The 18,598-nt window shown below is 37.4% G+C and overlaps 1 protein-coding gene and 1 non-coding gene across 5 annotated transcripts; both read left to right on the top strand.

Annotated features, from left to right (window-relative positions):
- Positions 1-1,445: 1,445 nt before the first annotated feature.
- Positions 1,446-18,180, top strand: TIPIN (TIMELESS interacting protein). Of its 4 annotated transcripts, XM_037010138.2 has the most exons (9): positions 1,488-1,600; positions 2,623-2,742; positions 4,122-4,259; positions 4,384-4,462; positions 4,659-4,734; positions 6,931-7,053; positions 7,290-7,353; positions 16,144-16,353; positions 17,596-18,180. In XM_037010138.2, the coding sequence occupies exons 3-9, from the start codon at positions 4,130-4,132 to the stop codon at positions 17,790-17,792; spliced, it is 879 nt and encodes a 292-aa protein (XP_036866033.2). In that variant the 5' UTR covers positions 1,488-1,600; positions 2,623-2,742; positions 4,122-4,129; the 3' UTR covers positions 17,793-18,180. The 4 variants fall into 4 exon arrangements, with proteins under 4 accessions (XP_036866034.2, XP_036866033.2, XP_017511353.3 ...); XM_037010139.2 differs by lacking the exon at positions 2,623-2,742 and having other exon boundaries at positions 1,446-1,600; XM_017655864.3 differs by lacking the exons at positions 1,488-1,600; positions 2,623-2,742 and adding an exon at positions 1,723-2,578.
- LOC118970898 (small Cajal body-specific RNA 14) lies at positions 7,722-7,854 on the top strand. The gene has a single exon (XR_005059088.1).
- Positions 18,181-18,598: the final 418 nt, after the last annotated feature.

The raw sequence follows: 18,598 nt of genomic DNA, 5'->3' as shown, positions 1-18,598 counted from the left end.
GCTTTCCCATAGGCCATGTCATTTAAACTCTTCTAAAGCAGTTTAATGTTCTAAAAAGTGAATAGTATTAAAGAAAAAAGCAGACTATTAAAGACCAAAGATTGAGTTGGGGTATCAAGGTTTTTCTGGCAAGCAGAGAATCCAGTACAGAGATGACATTTGAAAGAGAAATGGAGTATATTTCTTAAAACCCAAAGACCATGAACTATGTCTGGCCCACATCTAAAAAGCAAAGTTCCTAAGTGTTGTTGATTGGTTGGTGTTTTTGGTTTTATCACTTGAGTAGGTGCTATGCATGCTGGTGGCAGTGGTCTGCTGTGTACTTGAGAACTCTGTCTCAAGACTATAGCACCTACTTGCCTCGGCCTCCTACATGAACTGCCCCAGTTGGGATATCAGCCAGTCTGGTTGGCAGCAGCATAAGCAATCCAGGTGGTCAGGCCAGAAATTATGAATTATTATCTAGCTCAGCTACAAATAATAGAAAAAACTAAAATAATGATAAACAAGATAGAAAGTTTGTCTCACATACAAGAAGTCTGGAAGTAGTCTGTCCATAGTTGGTATGGTGCTGCATGGTATTAGGAATCCAGTCTCCTATCTTCTTGCTTTACCATGCGAGTATTCCATTCCATTCTCAAGTTCACCTCATTGTCCAAGATGACTTGGAGAACTACAACTACATTCTGGCCAGCAGGAATGAGGAAAGAGTAGCACATTCTAAGAACATTTCCTAGATATTGGAATGGTTACATCCCAATATCCAGAATGTAATCACACAGCTGCAAAGGAGGCTGGGAATATACTCTATTCTTGGTGGTCATGGCCCAGTAAATGTATTGCAAACAGTACTCATCCTCGTGGTTTGTCAAATTTTGATGGTATGTTTGCTACAGATAACTTGTATTTTGAATAGTTAATACATTTATACGTTCATAAAAGTGTAGTTAAGTCCCAATCCAGCCCTGTCATATATGCTCAGTTCCCATCCCTGCAGGTATTGGTTATATATTTACTTTGCCTATACAAGCAAATACAACTATATTTGGATGCACTTTACAAAAAAAAAATTAAAGGTAACAACTTTTTCATGTTCTTCTTTCTATCTACACTTCTAACACCTAACTCCGTACCACCTCTTCTCTCAGCTCATTATTCAATAAACAGTGAAAGTTAAATGTTAAAGGAATTGTTATTAACTCTGCCAGTATCTCATTCACCTGTTTTCCTCTATTTTTTCCACTCCATGCACATCCAGTTTTCTAAAAAACTTACACCTATTTCTAAAGTCTAAAGTGTCTAGAATTTAACAAACATGAACTTCATGCAACTTGTTAGCTTAACGCCTCTGAGGAATTCAGGAGGGCGGAAGTGGTGAGGCGGGGAGCCACGGGATAGGCGGGACCCGGAAATGGCCAGGACGGACGTTGGGGGGCGGGACCTTGGGGAGGTGGATCCAGCCGGCTCCGCCCGGGTCGTGCGTAAATTTGGCGCCAAATGCCGTGAGTACTTCCTGTGGCGGGAGCTCCAGAATCTCGCGAGGAATACGATTTGCCCGCCTCGCCAATCCCTTCGGTGGTGCGGCTGCTGTGTACCTGAGGTGAGAGCGAGCGGGCGGGCGGGCGGGCGAGGGGAGTTTTTGAGGGGAAAGACGGCTGAGGGAATCAGAAGTGGGTGCGGGGCGGGCGTCAGGGAACGGGCGGGAGGCTGGAGGGCGTGACTGAGACGGACTTGGGCCGAGCCGACTGGAGCGGAGAGGAGGCCTGAACGCCCGCCACCTGTGGGGAGAGGAGGTCGGTGGGGAAGACGGGGGCCCGTTTCCCCGTTTGTTTCGCGTCTTCCTCACACCAAACCGAGGCTTTGTGCGGGAGGCAGGGTGTATCAGATGCATCTTTACGCCGCCAGCATCTGTATGGGATTTTCTAAACGTAGAAGGCGTCCTGTGGTTGTGGAATGACCGACGTTGGGGAGACAATAGGCGGGAGTGAGGATGAGAAGGTTGGAGAAGAGGGACGGGGTCGGGAGTTAGTGTTTACAGAGGTGGTGAGCAAAGGGGGGCGTCGAGTCAGCCTGGTAGGACTTCCCTTTTGACCGGGGTTCTGTCTTGGTAACTTGGAAAAAGATGGACATGGGACACCTAAAGGTCTAGGGACAAACTAGTTTGGATGTTAAATTTCGTTGTCCCCTTCACTTCACTGGGAATTTGAAGACTACAGGAAGAATTTAAGGGAATTTCATCAGCGTTTAGAAAGACAGTATGCAACCATCGTCAAGAAATGAAAGAGTTACCTTATTTACTACCAGCTTACTGACAAGCCCCAGCGTGCTTCGCCGATTCCTTACGTTGCATCTTGCTACACTCAAAATAGTTTGTGCCCTGTCATCAAACTCAGAGCTTGCAGTTGGCCTCAAGGGTGTGTGAATCCTGTTTCTCCCAGAGGGTTTACTGCAGTGGGGCTAAATACGCTTACCTTAGATAGGAGGCCACGTTAGATGACACGACCTCTAACTGTCTGTCCAATTTTGAAGATCTTTGTCTTTGAACCTTACTTAAGGATACAGTACGTCATCTTCGGGAGTGAGTACATTGTTTCGTTTTATGTGCTTGTCGTTGAAATATAGAATTTGAGAGACTTTAGAGATCATCTAGCTCCAGTAGTATTACAGTTTTGGGGAAGCTTCGGCGTTCTTCGTTCCTTCAACAAGTATTTATTGAGCATCTGCTGTGTGCTGGCTTTGGGGGTAAGTGGTGGAGGACAAAGCTACAGTCCAATATGGGAGACAAACATTAATAATGCTTAAACAGTCACAAATAGAACCAAATATTGGAACTGGGTAAGTTCTATGAAACTCATACTTGACACTTTGAATGTTTATTATAGGAGGATTTCATTTAGGGAACTAGGGGTAACCTTTTTGAGGAGGTGACAGTTTAAATCTGGAAGAGATTAGCAGTTTGGGGAAGACTTCAAAATAGGAAACAGACTTTGCCAAAGGTCTAGTGGCCTGAGGGATAAGGTGCTTTTAAGGAACTGAAAGAAAATATGGCGAGTGGTATGAAGGGAGGCTGGAGAAGTAGGAAGGCGCCATACCATGTAGGTCCTTGGAGTTTTATCATCTTAAGGGCATTAGAAGACAGTGAAATATTTAAGCCAAGTGGTAATTTGATTGGCTTTACACTTCTAAAAGTGTATGGAGAATGGAAGTCAAGTGGAAAGGATATGTACGGTGGGGTAAGGAGGTGTCAGGGATGATCTGTACATTTCTAACTTGAATAGCTGGATAGATGTCATTCACTGAATTGGGAAAATTTAGAAGTTCAGTTTTGTACATAATGAGTTATATATAGGTGGTGCCTTTGAAAAATTAAAGAACTGTAAAATGAGTAGGGATCTGGTGCTCAGATTTGATGCCTGGGCTGGAGACTAAATTAGTCATTTATAAATGATTATTAAAGCCATGTGCATACGTGAGTGAGGAGAGCCTAGGATAGAGTCTATGTACTGATGAAGTTAGAGGAAGATAAATCTGCAAAGAACCAGAAGGAATGCCCAGAAAGAGAGGAAAATCAGGTGAGTACTATGTTGGAGATTCAGTGAAAACACTCCCAGAAAAAGGCATTGACAAAAAATGTCAAATGTTGCCGAGAGATCAAGTAAGATGGTACTGAAAAGCATTCTTTCAGGTTACCAACCTGAAGATTATTTTCCTTTCTTCAAAAGAAACCTACCTAGAAGACCAACATGTAAACTTTTTTTTCTTAAAGCTACTCTGGTTGAAGTGGGGTAAGGTACATACACCCTGCCTATTACATACCCATTTGGATGACAGTTTAAAATCCTCTGAAAAGTCAAGTCATCATTTTATGATAGGGGAAACTCAACAGTTGAGGTAAAATGATTTGCTCAATATCATGAAGTTATGTAGTGATAGAATGCATGACAACTCCGCTGGGATTTCTAGCCCAGTTCTTCCATGACTTATCTTCATTTTTCATGATGTGTGAGTTTGAAATATGGTTTAATTAACTGAAATACGTGGGTTTTACAGCAGGTGGAACTTAACTGCTTAATAGCAAGACTACTTGGAAGAATAAACATGTTTACTTTTTTTCCGCCTAGAGGAAAAGATGCTGGAACCCCAGGAGAGTGGCTTGGTTGACCTGCCACCTTATGAGCATATAGAAGATGAAATTTTTCCTCCTTTCCCACCTCCAGATACTCCAGGGATAGAAGATGGTGAAGGAGCTGAACCTTATGGTCTGTACAGAGTTCCAAAAAAGTGTCCACATTCAGTTATCCATCTGTCAGCTTAAAAATGATATATTCTATAGATGAGGCTTAAATTATTTAAGTAATCTTAAGTCTTGGTATATTTCACCAGAGTCAGGGAGAGAAGCACCTGTTCCTGTACCTCCAAAGAGAACAGTTAAAAGGAATATACCCAAGCTGGATGCTCAGAGGTACATTTACTATTTATTACTTTTTCTTTAGATCATTTTTTCTTATGTTATAAGCTTTTGGTTGGGATGATTTGGAGATCAGATACTTCTAAACACTTTTTTTTTTTTCAGTTCAGGTAAAACTTTTTCTTATGTTCTTGGTTTGACCTTGATAGCTCTGGATAACTTGAAATTCAAAACATATTTCTATTCACAGATTAATTTCAGAAAGAGGGCTTCCAGCATTAAGGCATGTGTTTGATAACGTTAAATTCAAAGGTAAAGGTCATGAGGTAAGAAATGTCTGGTTTTTATTTTAGACCATTGTCTTTTAAAATATCAAAACTGTCGGCCCATTATCATGTTCTTAGGAATCTTAGAATTTTTCACAGATACTATCATTCATCATCATGTCTCTTAAGAAACAGTGATATAGCAGAAAGGGCACTGTTCGAAGAATCAGAAAGCATGTCTTGTAATCTCATTTTTGCCTGTGTGGCTGTATGAAAATCACATCTGAGTTTATAAACCTAAATTGGTACTTTATAGTTTTGAGGAATAAAATTGACTTTGTCCTCCTCAAAGAGTGATTTTTAAGCTTTGTGACAGCAATGATACTTTGCCTGTACTGATCACTTAATGTGTCTCCAAGATATGGCACAGTGCCTGGTTCATAATATTCAAGTTAAGTTTTGTTGAAAAATGAAAATATATAAGAATTGTCAATCACTATACAAATATAAATTTTTTAAGTCTCTTTTTAAATTGTTACTTCTATTATTTTGAAATTGCATAGAGACAGTTTTTTGCAGATGTTATCTTTGTAGAACTTAGCAGCTTATGAAGCTTTCAAATGTATCATTAACTCTCAACCTGTGGTATGCAGGATGATTGAAAGAGAGAAGAGGCTGTTGCATTACTAGGGAAACAGGATGAAAATAGCTTAGATAGGGTAGTAGCAGAGAGTTGAACATGTAATACTTGTAGGTGACTGGATATAGAGAGCTAAAAAAGGAGTAAAAGATAATCCCAGTATTTCAAACCTAGAGGACTGAAAAATTGTAGTACTTTTGCTCAGTTTCAGTGGACAGGAAAAGAGAATATAAGCCTGTGATCTATTTTGCCACAAAACGAAACATAAATTAGAATATTTTAAAACCATACCCACTCAGTTCATTTCCCTTGTGAAATTTTCAAGGAGTAATGATGAATTGGTGCTTTGAATTTATGAAGTCTTCATCTTTTTCATAGTAAGTCTTTCACTGAAATAAATATTTTGTGTTTCTTCACTGGGTGAGGGTGGGCTCTGAAGGAGTTTACTTTGATCTTCTGTGCTTCTGGTCTTGGAATTCTTACTATTTTCTCACACAGTTGAATCCTTACTGCTTTTTTCTCCATGTATGACTTAGGACTTCCCACTGTACTTAGGTATTTCTTTTCTTGTGTCCTTTGAGTCTAGTATGTCATTGTGAGGTGACTGGACCAGCTACCCCCAACAACTGGAAAATGTTCTTAGGTGATTTAATTTTTAATTTTTAAAATAGCTTTCATTTTCATTATCAGAATGAGAATGATAAGACATTGTGCCCCCAGTATTATATATTTAATTATTGGTAGAGTTAATTATCTTGACCGTTGGCTTGGACAAGATCAAATGACAACAGTAACTCAACATTTGAGTACTTACTTTGTGTTAGGCACTTTACTTATATTGCTTAATCTCCATAATGACTCTGAGGTATGTATATTATTCTCATTTTATACTTGAAGTAAAAGGCACAGAGCAATAAAGTGATTTGTTGAGTCACACAGCTATTAAGTGGTAGAATTGAGATTTGAATCTATGCAGTTTCATCCAGGGCCTGTGCCTTTAACCACCCTCCTATGTTAAAATCTGTTAAGAATAAAATATTTTACAGTAAAACCAGGAATTAGGAACTTTTCTCATTTATGGTCTAGTTAGGTAAACTTTGATTTTCCATTTTAATAAAAAAAATTAATGTTAAGTTGAAATTTCAAATTAGAGAGGTATTGTCGTTTGAGAATGTTTATTCTTGCTAGTCTTTGTGACTTTGCCCTTCAGATTTCTGAATGTATTTTCAGCATTGGATTCTTAATGCTTTCTTCTCTTTATGTGATTTAGGGACCTGTCACTTTGTTTAGTTATTCCTAAAAGATACCTTGACATATTTTGTTAAAGCTTATTTTCAAGTATTACACTTCTGAAAAGGCACATGTGATTATCTTTTTAATTTTTTATCAAGTTTTTATACTGGGTATTTTTTCCCCTCTAATTAAAAAAATCTGTATCCAGTATATTTTTAGACTGCAGTCCTCTACGCCTTTAAATATTTTTCTTCAAAGTTTCTTCAGAAATTTCTTACCTTATAAATGACACCAGTGACTTTGGTATTACTATTTAAAATCTGCTGACAAGGTCAGTTGTGAGAATGAGTCTCCTATTTAGCATTTTTATTTTTATGTGCCAGGCTGAGGACCTAAAGACGCTAATCAGACACATGGAGCACTGGGCACATAGGCTATTCCCTAAACTGCAATTTGAGGATTTTATTGACAGAGTTGAATACCTGGGAAATAAAAAGGAAGTTCAGGTAAGTGTTGAAACTATGAATATCATTCACAATGCTGAGTAGTACAAGGACAGATTTAGTTGAGCTCAGTAGCTGTTCTGGGGGGAGTCTTCATTTCGAAATCTGTCATAGTAGAGAAAAGGAAAATTAATAATTGCTGTTTGAAGAAAAACTCTTTTGAAACCAAGCATTGAATAAATGACCATTTTCTCCTAAATGTTATTGGTAAAATTGTAAAAATATCTCTTCATTTTCAGACCTGTTTAAAACGAATTCGACTTGATCTCCCTATTTTACATGAAGATTTTATTAGCAATAATGGTAAGACTGAATTCATCTATTTTATAATTTTGCTTTCAGAAGTGGATCTGGTTGGGATAGGAAGTAGTACAGGACTGGGTTCTTAGTCTATATTGAGTATATAAGTAAAGTACAGTAAATAGGAATGAGTTAAAATGCCTTGGTATATCTGGAATGTTCTGTATGTCATTTGATTCTTAAAGACATGGCTGCAGTGCCACCAAGAGATGTAAAAATATATTTAGCCACAGAACATGAGCTTTTGAGAATTCTGGTGGTAACTCATTGATCATCTATAGTGCAGAAAATTTGATAGAAATATTTCCATTTCAAGAAACACTTCACTCAAGAGTATAGATCCTGTATATAAGACTTTAGTTAAGACCTACGTGACTGTTCTTGGTATAGATTGCATTTGTTAGTTGTACAATGCAGTCATAGGCAGTCACATACATAAAATATGGTTCCTGCCGACAGGGTCTGTATAGTTATCAGATTTTCTGTGCGATGGCTCCATACATGTTTGTTTCTGGTTTTTTGTTTTCCAGACTTTTAATAGGTGTGGTAGAAAATCCAGGCTCCATGTAAAATTCCCTTATTATAAATTGCTTTTAAAAGTGTGAAGGATTGTGATTTAAATAATCCAAGATTTAATTTTTTGGTAAGAAACAGTGTGTACCGATGGCATTGGAATTTAGTATATGGAATTAGTTATTAGAGTACTAATTCCCACAAACTATATCCCTGGGTTAGTTTATTCAGCAGCACTTTTTTAGCAGTGTACTATGTGCTAAAGATTCAGGGATAAAGATGAATAAGGTCAGTCCCCTTGCTTCACAGGCTAACAGACTAGTGAATGAGTCAAACATATAACCTTGCCAGTAGCTGATAGGTGCAATTATCAGAGATATGAACAAGGCTCAGGGTAGAGTGCAAAGGAAAGCATAGTTGCTTTTACCTAGGGGAGGGGAACGCTTCACAGAAGACATGTTATGAGTACTTTGAAAGAACATTCTTCAAAACTTTTGGATCAGGTACCACAACAGTAAAAATGTTTTGAGCATTTTATTATTTTCTAATGTATGTACTTAAACTGATAAATATACATTTTTTTCCTCTCCAAAACATTACTGTATACAGTTTTAAAGCGAGGACAATATGATTGAATAGTCCACTGAATTTTTTTTAAATCTTGGGCTAATACTTTTTTTGTCAGTGATTTACAGGGCTGATCGTAGATTAAGGTTTTTCTCTTCCAGTCACGGTTTTACCTTTATGAGATACCAAGTCCAAATGGAAGTAGAGCATCATTAACTGCACTTTTAATAAATCTTGATTTTCATCACTTTAATAAATCTTGATTTTCATTTTTCAGTCCCATTCCCTGATGCAGGGTTTTTGTTTACTAGCAAATTTTCATCTACTTTTTCTCAATCAAATGTTTTTCTTAAAATGTAATCAGGGGTTATATTTTTATATTTTTAGCAAATGTGTAGTTACATCACTCTTCTGTTCAAAGCTCTGTAGTGGCTCCTTATTTCACTCAAAAGCTAAAATCCTTATAATGCCCTACCTGGCCCTACAGAATGTGTTTCTGTCTTCACCCGATCCACCTTGCCTCTTTGGCTGTATCTTTTACTATTCCCCACTTACACTGCTTCAGCCACACTTGCTTCCTTGCTGTTCCTTGAACCTTCCGTATTTCTGTCTTAAGGCTTTTGCACTCTTACACTCCACCTTGAACACATCCTCGTCTTCCCTGCAACCCCCAAATCTGCATGGCTAATTTCTTAACCCTCTTCAAACTGCTCAAAAGTCGACTCAGTGAACTCTGACCACAGTTAGAATTGTACCCCCACCTGCATTCCTGATTCCTCCATGCTTTTTTTATAGCACTTCTCATTATTGTAGCATTTCTTGTCTAGTAGTTAATGTCATTTAGATGTCAAAATCATAGCATCGTGTAACACATTGAATATTTCTAGCTTTAGCTTTTTTGCCACAATAGCTTCCCTATGAATGTTGCAGTGAATGAATTTCATGTGGCATTCTAATTTTTTTTAATCCCATTTTTATCCTCATTAAAGCTCCATCAGTAGTTTCATTCACATTGTTTCTTTATAAAACATTGTATTAAAGTAATTTACTATCGAACAGGTCTTTCATGACTTGCAAAAAAGTGGCTCTTTATTTCATTACTACTAATTCAAATCCTGTAAGCCCTGGAAGATGAAGCATATCAGAAACCCTAGATATTGCATAATTGTTTCTAATACTTGTTTCCTACATGTACTCTATTAATATTTCTTGACAAAGGAATGTATTATAGTTTCTTGCCACATTTCTTTCCATGTCAGGAAGGAAAAGTGTATGACTTATGATCTTTGACTCTTAAAGAACAAACCTCAAAGGATTGTAAAAGGCTGGATTAAATACATGATTTTTAAACTTTATTGGAATAATTCTAAAGGTTGTCTTCATGTTTTCAATGTTTTGCTAGTTGTGATGTTTTTTACTATTAATACCTAATACCTCAAGGCACAGTATATTTATATATAGGACAAGGATAGTATATATAAATTCACATTTCATATGGTGGTCTTGGTGATAATTTTTTTGCCTACTTGTCAGATCTGACATGGTTACCATTTTTTTTGACCCCATTATGTGAATGATACAGACAGGAGATGAAGTGTTATCTTTGCCATTTTGTTAGTGTTTGCTTGTGCTTCTGTTATCTTCTACCTATAGGCATTTTGTTATTTTGCAAAAATCTTTTGAAGCTACCATTTGTGCATTTTGTTGGGATTGTTTTGGTTAAAAACTACATAGTCTGTCATACTATGTAAGTGAACATTCAGAGTCAGCTGTATGTCAGAATATGCTGAAATTTAAAAATGAGTGAGGGCGCAGTTCTCCCACTTTCTGCAGGGTGGAGCTGCCTGTATGGAAGCTTTCAGACTAGATAATAATGTCCATATGGAGAAGTGCTAGTTTGTCACTGCCAGTCCTTATTTTAAATATAAGCTAGTAAAATTTAATTTGTTTTAATTTTTAAATGAAGTATAAATGGAAGATCTAATATTTACTTTCCATACCACTATGGATCATTTTAAGGGCATCCTGTTTTGAGATAACTGGTGTACAGGGCTTTAAGAATTTATTAAGACCCGTAATGTAGAGAACACTGAAGTTTTAAAAAAATTATCTTGGAAATATGTCCACACACCTCTAAATTTCTCCTTTTTCACTTTCTGTCTGGCGTTTACCTTAGTTTAAAAAAAAAGGCTAATAAAAAATGATTATGTATGATATAGATACTACAGCAAGCTATTAAAGTGTTTTTGTTTAATGTAAAACAATATGCTTTGGATTCTTTAAGCTCTTTTATTAGGCATAAAATATTTCTAATTAAAATTCAGTTGGGTGACCTCTTTATATACTTTGGATGTCAACCCTTTATCAGATCTGTCATTTATGAATATATTCTCCTATACTGTAGTGTGCCTTTCTGTTCTCTTGGTGGTGTCCTTTGCTGTACAGAAGCTCTTCAGCTTGATATAGTCCCACTTGTTCATTTTTGCTTTTGTTTCCCTTGCCTGGGGAGATTTGTTCATGAAGACTTGCTCATGTTTATGTCCAAGAGAATTTTACCTATGTTTTTTTCTAAGAGTTTTATGGTTTCATGACTTACATTCAGGTCTTTGATCAATTTTGAATTTACTTTTGTGTGTGGGGTTAGACAGTGATTCTGTTTCATTCTCTTACATGTAGCTGTATATATCAATTGACCATATATGTTTGGGCTAATATCTGGACTCTCTGTTCTGTTCCACTGGTCTGTGGGTCTGTTCTTGTGCCAGTACCAAATTAGTACCAAATTGTCTTGATTACTGTGGCTTTGTAGTAGAGCTTGAAGTTGGGAAGTGAGATGCCCCCTGCTTTATTCTTCCTTCTCAGGATTGCTTTGGCTTTTTGGGGTCTTTTGTGGTTCCATATGAATTTTGAAACTATTTGTTCCAGTTCATTGAAGAATATTGGTGGTATTTTGATAGGCATTGCATTGAATCTGTAGATTGCTTTAGGCAAGATGGCCATTTTGACAATATTAATTCTTCCTAGCTAAGAGCATGGAATGAGTTTCCATTTGTTAGTGTCCTCTTCAATTTCTCTTAAGAGTGTCTTGTAGTTTTCAGGGTATAGGTCTTTCCCTTCCTTGGTTAGGTTTATTCCTAGGTATTTTATTCTTTTTGATGCGATTGTGAATGGAATTGTTTTCCTGATTTCTCTTTCTGTTAATGTTAGTGTATAGGACTGCAACAGATTTCTGTGTATTAATTTTGTATCCTGCAACTTTGCTGAATTCAGATATTAGTTCTAGTAGTTTTGGAATGCATCTGTGTTCATCAGGGATATTAGTCTGTTGTTTTCATTTTTTGTGGTGTCTTTGCCTGATTATAGTATTAGAGTGATGCTTCATAGAATGAGTTTGGAAGCATTCCCTCCTCTTCTATTTTTTGGAAAACTTTAAGGAGAATGGGTATTATGTCTTCTCTGAATGTCTGATAAAATTCAGCGGTGAATCCATCTGACTGCGGGATTTTGTTCTTGGGTAGTTTTTTGATTACCGATTCAATTTTGTTGCTGGTAATTGGTCTGTTTAGATTTTTCTGTTCCTTCCTTGGTCAGTCTTGGAAGGTTGGATTTTTCTAGGAAGTTGTCCATTTCTTGTAGGTTTTCCAGCTTGTTAGCATATAGATTTTCATAGTATTCTCTAATAATTCTTTGTATTTCTGTGGGGTCCGTTGCGATTTTTCTGTTCTCATTTCTGATTCTGTTGATGTGTGTAGATTCTCTTTTTCTCTTAATAAGTCTGGCTAGGGGCTTATCTATTTTATTTTCTCAAAGAACCAGCTCTTGGTTTCATTGATTTTTTTCTATTGTTTTATTCTTCTCAATTTTATTTATTTCTTCTCTGATCTTTATTATGTCCCTCCTTCTGCTGACTTTGTTCTTCTTTTTCCAATTTTAATAATTGTGACTTTAGAGTATTCATTTGGAATTGTTCTTCCTTCTTTAAATAGGCCTGGATTGCTATATACTTTCCTCTTAGAAAAGCCTTCATATGTCTCACAGAAGTTGGGGCTTTATGCTGTTGTTGTCATTTGTCTCCATATATTGATTGATCTCTATTTTTATTTGGTCATTGATCCATTGATTATTTAGGAGCATGCTGTTAAGCCTCCATGTGTTTGTGAGCCTTTTTGTTTTCTTTGTACAATTTATTTCTAGTTTTATACCTTTGTGGTCTGAGAAGTTGGTTGGTAGAATTTCAGTCTTTTTGAATTTACTGAAGCTCTTTTTGTGGCCTAATATGTGGTCTATTTTGGAAAATGTTCCACGTGCACTTGAGAAGAATGTGTATCCTGCTGCTTTTGGGTGTAGAGTTCTGTAGATGTTTGTTCGGTCCATCTGTTCTAATGTGTTGTTCAGTGCCTCTGTGTCCTTACTTATCTTCTGTCTGGTTGATCTGTCCTTCAGAGTGAGTGGAGTATTGAAGTCTCCTAGAATGAATGCATTGCATTCTATTTCCCCTTTTAATTCTGTTAGTATTTGTTTCACATAGGTAGGTGCTCCTGTGTTGGAAGCATAGATATTTATAATGGTTATATCTTCTTGTTGGATTGACCCCTTTATCATTATGTAATGTCCTTTATCTCTTCTGACTTTCTTTGTTTTGAAGTCTATTTTGTCTGATACTAGTACTGCAATACCTGCTTTTTCCTCCCTGTTGTTTGCATGAAATATCCTTTTCCATCCCTTGACTTTTAGTCTGTGTATGTCTTTGGGTTTGAGGTGAGTCTCTTGTAAGCAGCATATAGATGGGTCTTGCTTTTTTATCCATTCTAGTACTCTGTGTCTTCTGATTGGTGCATTCAGTCCATTTACGTTTAGGGAGATTATTGAAAGATACGTACTTACTACCTTTGCAGGCTTTAGATTCGTGCTTAGCAAAGGTTCAAGGTAGCTTCTTTACTATATTTCCAACTTAACTTGCTTATTAAGCTATTATAAACACAGTCTGATGATTCTTTATTTCTCTCCCTTCTTATTCCCCCTCCTCCATTCTTTATATGTTAGGTGTTTTATTCTGTACTCTTTTGTGTTTCCTTTGAGTGCTTTTGTAAAGAGTTGATTTTATTTTTTGCCTTTAGTTAGTATTTGGTTGGTCTGCTTTCTTTAGTGTGATTTTATTTTCTCTAGTGACATCTATTCAGCCTTAGGAGTGCTTCCATCTAGAGCAATCCCTTTAAAATATAGAGGTGGTTTGTGGGAGGCAAAACTTTTGCTTGTCTGGGATTTGTTTAATCCCTCCTTCATATTTAAGCGATAATCGTGCTGGATACAGTATTCTTGGTTCAAGGCCCTTCTGTTTCATTGCATTACATATATCATGCCATTCTCTTCCTGCATGTAAGGTTTCTGCTGAGAAGTCTGATGATAGCCTGGTGGGTTTTCCTTTATATGTGATCTTTTTTCTCTCCCTGGCTGCTTTTACTACTCTGTCCTTGATCTTTGCCATTTTAATTCTTACATGTCTTGGTGTTGTCTTTGTTGGGTCCCTGGTGTTTGGAAATCTGTGCACTTCCACGACCTGAGAGACATTTCCTTCCCCAGATTGGGGAAGTTTTCAGCAATTATTTCCTCAAAGAGATTTTCTATTCCTTTTTCTCTCTCCTTCTGGCAACACTGTTCCTCTTGCAAAGTCCTCCACTAGAGGGCGTGCACTGCCCAGCCCTGCGAAGCTGCATCATCTTAATATTCTTAAGGCGAATATTGTTCCATCTGGATTGGTTGCAAAGTTGTGCTATTATTCTTTAATTCCTAGAGACCCTTTTTTCTCTCTGTGTCCCAGCTTCTTTGTATTCCTGTTCTCTAATTTCTGTTCCATTGATCGCTTCCTCTACCTCTTCTAATCTGCTTTTAAATCCCTCCATTGTATGTTTCATTTCAGATACTGTGTTTTTCAAAGTTTGTCTCTTTCTTGAAGTTGTCCCTGAGATCTTGACTGTTTTTCTGTAGCTCTGTGAGCATGTTTATTTTTGTTTTGAAATCTTTATCAAGAATATTGGTGATTTCAGTTTTACTGAGCCCTCTTTGTGGTGTTTGAGAGATTTGGTCTGAAGAAGTTTCTTTTGCTGCTTCATATTGCTAATGAATAATATGGAATAATAACTTTGTGCAGGCAGCCCCTTCTAGTGCCCAGAAGCTCCACTCACTGGAGCTGCCCAACACCTGGAGCAATGGTGGGGGTCGCAGGTGAGCGGCACCGATACCTGCTGGGAGGAAGGAGCTCTTTCCTGCTTCCTGTCTACAGTGCCTGCTTCCTGCCAGGGCCAGTTGGCTGAGCATGCAGGGAGGAGCTTCTGCATTACACCCCTGTAGCTACAGTAGGCAGGGCTGCTGTACAGCTGGCCTGGTGTGATGGCAGGGGCAGCAGGTTAGTGAGCAGGTGCCAGTCAGGAGGAAGCAGCGGCAGGCTCTGTATTGCTGTTGGGGGCCTTGAGGCTGCATTGCCAGCCGGGGGATGAAGTGCCTGAAGCTCCTGAAAGTTCCCAACCTGCTGGGCTGAGTGTGCTAGGACGATTTTGTCCACCTGCCCGTTCTCCTGAACAGCAAGCTCTGTGTAATCCTTGCCCCTTTAGCAGCCCTCCCACTGTTGGGAAGTCTTTCAAAGCACCCGCGTTTCTTTTGTGCCAGAGTGGCCAGTTGTGGGTACCTGTTCTCCACAAGCGGCTGGAATCTCACTCTCAGTATTCTGCCTGTCTTTGCTTTCCAACCCCTCTAATCTCCAGAGCACTATGTGATGTGGGTTCATGCTCCCAGAGTAGATCTCCAGGGGTGGGTATTTAGCAATCCTGGGCCTCTACTTCTGCCCCACTCCATTCTCTCCCTCCTGCCAGTGAGCTGGGGTAGGGGGAGTGCTTGGGTCCCGCCAGATCTAGGCTTTGCTACTTTACCCTTTTCTGTGAAGTCTTCTCTTTTCTCCAGATGTAAATCATCTGTTGCAGTGTTCTTTCTGGTCAGTTTCAGGATTAGTTGTATTTGCTATATTTTCGTGTTCTATGTGGTTTTGGGAGAAGACTTCTGTCTCATTTCTCATGCTGCCATCTTTTTCCCCTCCCAGGTCTTTGATTCAAGTTTATTTTATGTATGTAGTTAGACAATAATTCTTTCATTCTCTTACATGTAGCTGTCCAGTTTTGCCAACACCATTTGTTGATGAGGCTGTCATTTTCCCATTGTATATCCATGGCTCCTTTATTGTATACTAATTGGCTATATACGTGTGGGTTTACATCTGGGCTCTCTATTCTGTTCCATCGATCTGTGGGTCTGTTCTTGTGCCAGTATCAAATTGTTTGATTACTGTGGCTTTGTAGTAGAGTTTGACGTTAGGGAGCATAATCCCCCTAGCTTTATTCTTCCTTCTCAGGATTGCTTTGGCTATTTGGGGTATTTTGTGGTTCCATATGAATTTTAGAACTATTTATTCTAGTTTATTGAAGAATGCTGTTGGTATTTTGATAGGGATTGCATTGAATCTTAAAATGTCTCTTTAAGGTGATTTGTAAATATTTCTTTTACTTGTTTGAATCAAGCATGTATTTTTAATGTTCTCATGCCTCACAAATTGTTTCTTCAGTTCTCGCACCTTGTTACTTTAAACTAGTTTTCAATTAATAGTTACATAAGCTCTTTTTTTCTAACTAGTTAACCCTACAGTTGTACTTTTCTTTCCTACTGCAGATGAAGAAGGGGAAAATAGTGGCCATGATGTAACTGCTACCAAATTAGAACCCTTTTTGACAAATTCATCAGAAAGTGAGAAGTTTGCTTCTGAGTCAAGTAGTAGAAGCCTAACAGAAGAACAATGTCAAAGAATTGAAAGAAATAAACAACTGGCTTTGGAAAGACGTCTGGCAAAGCTACTGAGTAATAGTCAGTCCCTACAAAATGGTAAGTTTTATTCTGGGTTTTAAGTGCTGCCATTAATTTATCAAGGGCATGTTAGAAAATTGAACCCTTCAAATAAAATACTCTAGGAATAGAAAAATACAGTATATTAAGTTTATGTCTATTTGAGAGAGTGTGTTAGCTATTTGGAATCCTCAAAGAAATTTAAATGAGCCCAAACGGTTTTCTGGAAAGCTGAGTACCTCCTAAAAAGTGACTTTAATTAGTCTTTCAAAATCATACTCTCCTGGCTCCTTAGAACATGATACAAAATTTTATCTTTAGGATCATAATTATGACCATCAATTATGGTACTTCCCTGAACACCTAAATGTCTTCTGCACCCATTGAGGATTTTAGAGCCATTTGCTATGACATCAATAGGTCCTAAAATGCTTTTAGTCACATACATCACTTCTGTTGTGCTTTTTTGTTGCATTCCCTTCTCTTTTAAAACTGCATTAAAATTTCCTGTTTTTAAAACGAAGTGGGTTTGAAAACAGACCAACTTTGTTAAAGCTATATTTAAAAATAATTGCAAATTGGTTTTGAATGAAGCAGGATTGCAAGACTTGCTCAGTTTCCTGTCTAGTTATTCCTTTTGAAATAGGAAAATAATAACTATTTAAATAGAGAAGATACCATGTTATAAAACAATTTTTACCCAATAATAAAAATTAATAAAAATAGAATTAAAAATAAAATTTTCAAATGAAAATCATTTAGTATGATTGTTATCTTGATTTGTTGCCAGTTAAAATGAATTTAAATTTCAATTTTGCAAATGGATGTTTTATTACTACCATGTGAAAAATTACAGATACTACTGTTGATAGCACTGTCTTCCTTACTGTCATTACCAAAGTATACTTGGCAGTAAGCATCTTACTGCTGATCTTCTTTAATATACAACTTTAAAATTGCCCAAATGGAAATAAGGATCTTAAGTTTACTATAGATCACTTTGACATACAGCTGTTAAGAGCATTTGATTTTTAAAAACTTCTGCCTAATAGTTGTGATTTTTGAATGGGAACAAATGGATTTGGCTGATTTAGTGCCTTTCAAGGTTTTGCATTTTTGTATCAGCTTTATACAGTATGTAAAAATGGCTTTATTTGGAAGAAAGTGATAAAGTTAATGCTAACTAAAAGCAATCATGGATTTTGTTTCTAAGCTTGTGAAAAGATTGGTGTATCAGGTAAGGCTGGATCGCATACTTAATCCTAACGACTTCTCTTTCAGACTTGTTAGAGGACACCCCCAGGGCACAGACGGTTGAAGAGGTTAATCCAGGTGAGGACGAAGAGGAGTCCTCGGACGGACTTAACATGGACCTAGACAGTCCACTGAATGATGCTGCTGACCATACTATAAATGAAGAAGAGGCGTTAAAATTAGAGAAAACACAACTGGACCAATCCTTTAAAGATGCCCAGTAGTAACTTTATGCTTCATCTAGAAATGTCACTGAGGTTGGATAGGCCTCAACTAAGAGAAAAATCTATATTTGCTATCCAAGTTTGAGATGACTATATATTTAACTTTACAGACTCCTGTCTAAAATCTCATATTTGTAGTTGTTTCTTTAGTGTTTATAGATAATGACCACAAAAATGATTAGTAGTTAATAAGCAGTTTCTGCTTCTAGTGTGCTATTAAATGTCTTTTTCACTAAATTGCGTGGTGGTTTAAGATGTAAATATTGAATAAATATTAAAGTCCACTTTTAAAAAGAAATAAAAATCTTACTGTCTCTAGAGGCTATATAAAAGTTTCTCATTGCTATTTCTGCAATTTACACTTCTAATAAAATATCTTAAGACTTTTTTTATATGTGTGTACATGTACTTTGAGAAGTCACTGACACGAAAGGCCTGCTTTGGTGCTAGGGAGGTTCTAATGCTCTTTTGTACCTCGCTGACCAGTTGGAGAGAAACCTGCTGAGTACTGTGGGGAACACAGCACCTAGGGAGCATTCATAGGAGACCTTTGAGTTGGAAGAGATTCCAAGGATTGGGAAGAACATGTATGATAATGATATAGAAATGAAAATCCAGGAAGTAAGATTTGGGAATGGTGAGTATGAGTCTAGAAGTGTTAGGGCCAGATGGTGAGAAGACCTGATTGGAGTTTTTCCTGTCTGAGTTTATCAACTTGGTGGAGGGATAATTACAGCTAAGAAAGTACCACCTTGATAACCAAGTTTAAAAAAGGTCTATCTAGTTCTTGGCGGGAGATTCCCATG

This window comes from Manis javanica, chromosome 8 (assembly GCF_040802235.1).
Source record: "Manis javanica isolate MJ-LG chromosome 8, MJ_LKY, whole genome shotgun sequence".
Taxonomy (NCBI): Eukaryota; Metazoa; Chordata; class Mammalia; order Pholidota; family Manidae; genus Manis; species Manis javanica.
This window is presented reverse-complemented; position numbering and strand designations above follow the sequence as displayed.

Excerpts from the sequence above, each read along its gene's own strand:
- TIPIN (XM_017655864.3), top strand. The coding sequence starts at position 2,494 with ATGACACGACCTCTAACTGTCTGTCCAATTTTGAAGATCTTTGTCTTT. Across the intron at positions 4,735-6,930 it reads TCAAAGGTAAAGGTCATGAG|GCTGAGGACCTAAAGACGCT; the intron begins GTAAGAAATGTC and ends TTTATGTGCCAG. Across the intron at positions 7,054-7,289 it reads GAAATAAAAAGGAAGTTCAG|ACCTGTTTAAAACGAATTCG; the intron begins GTAAGTGTTGAA and ends CTTCATTTTCAG.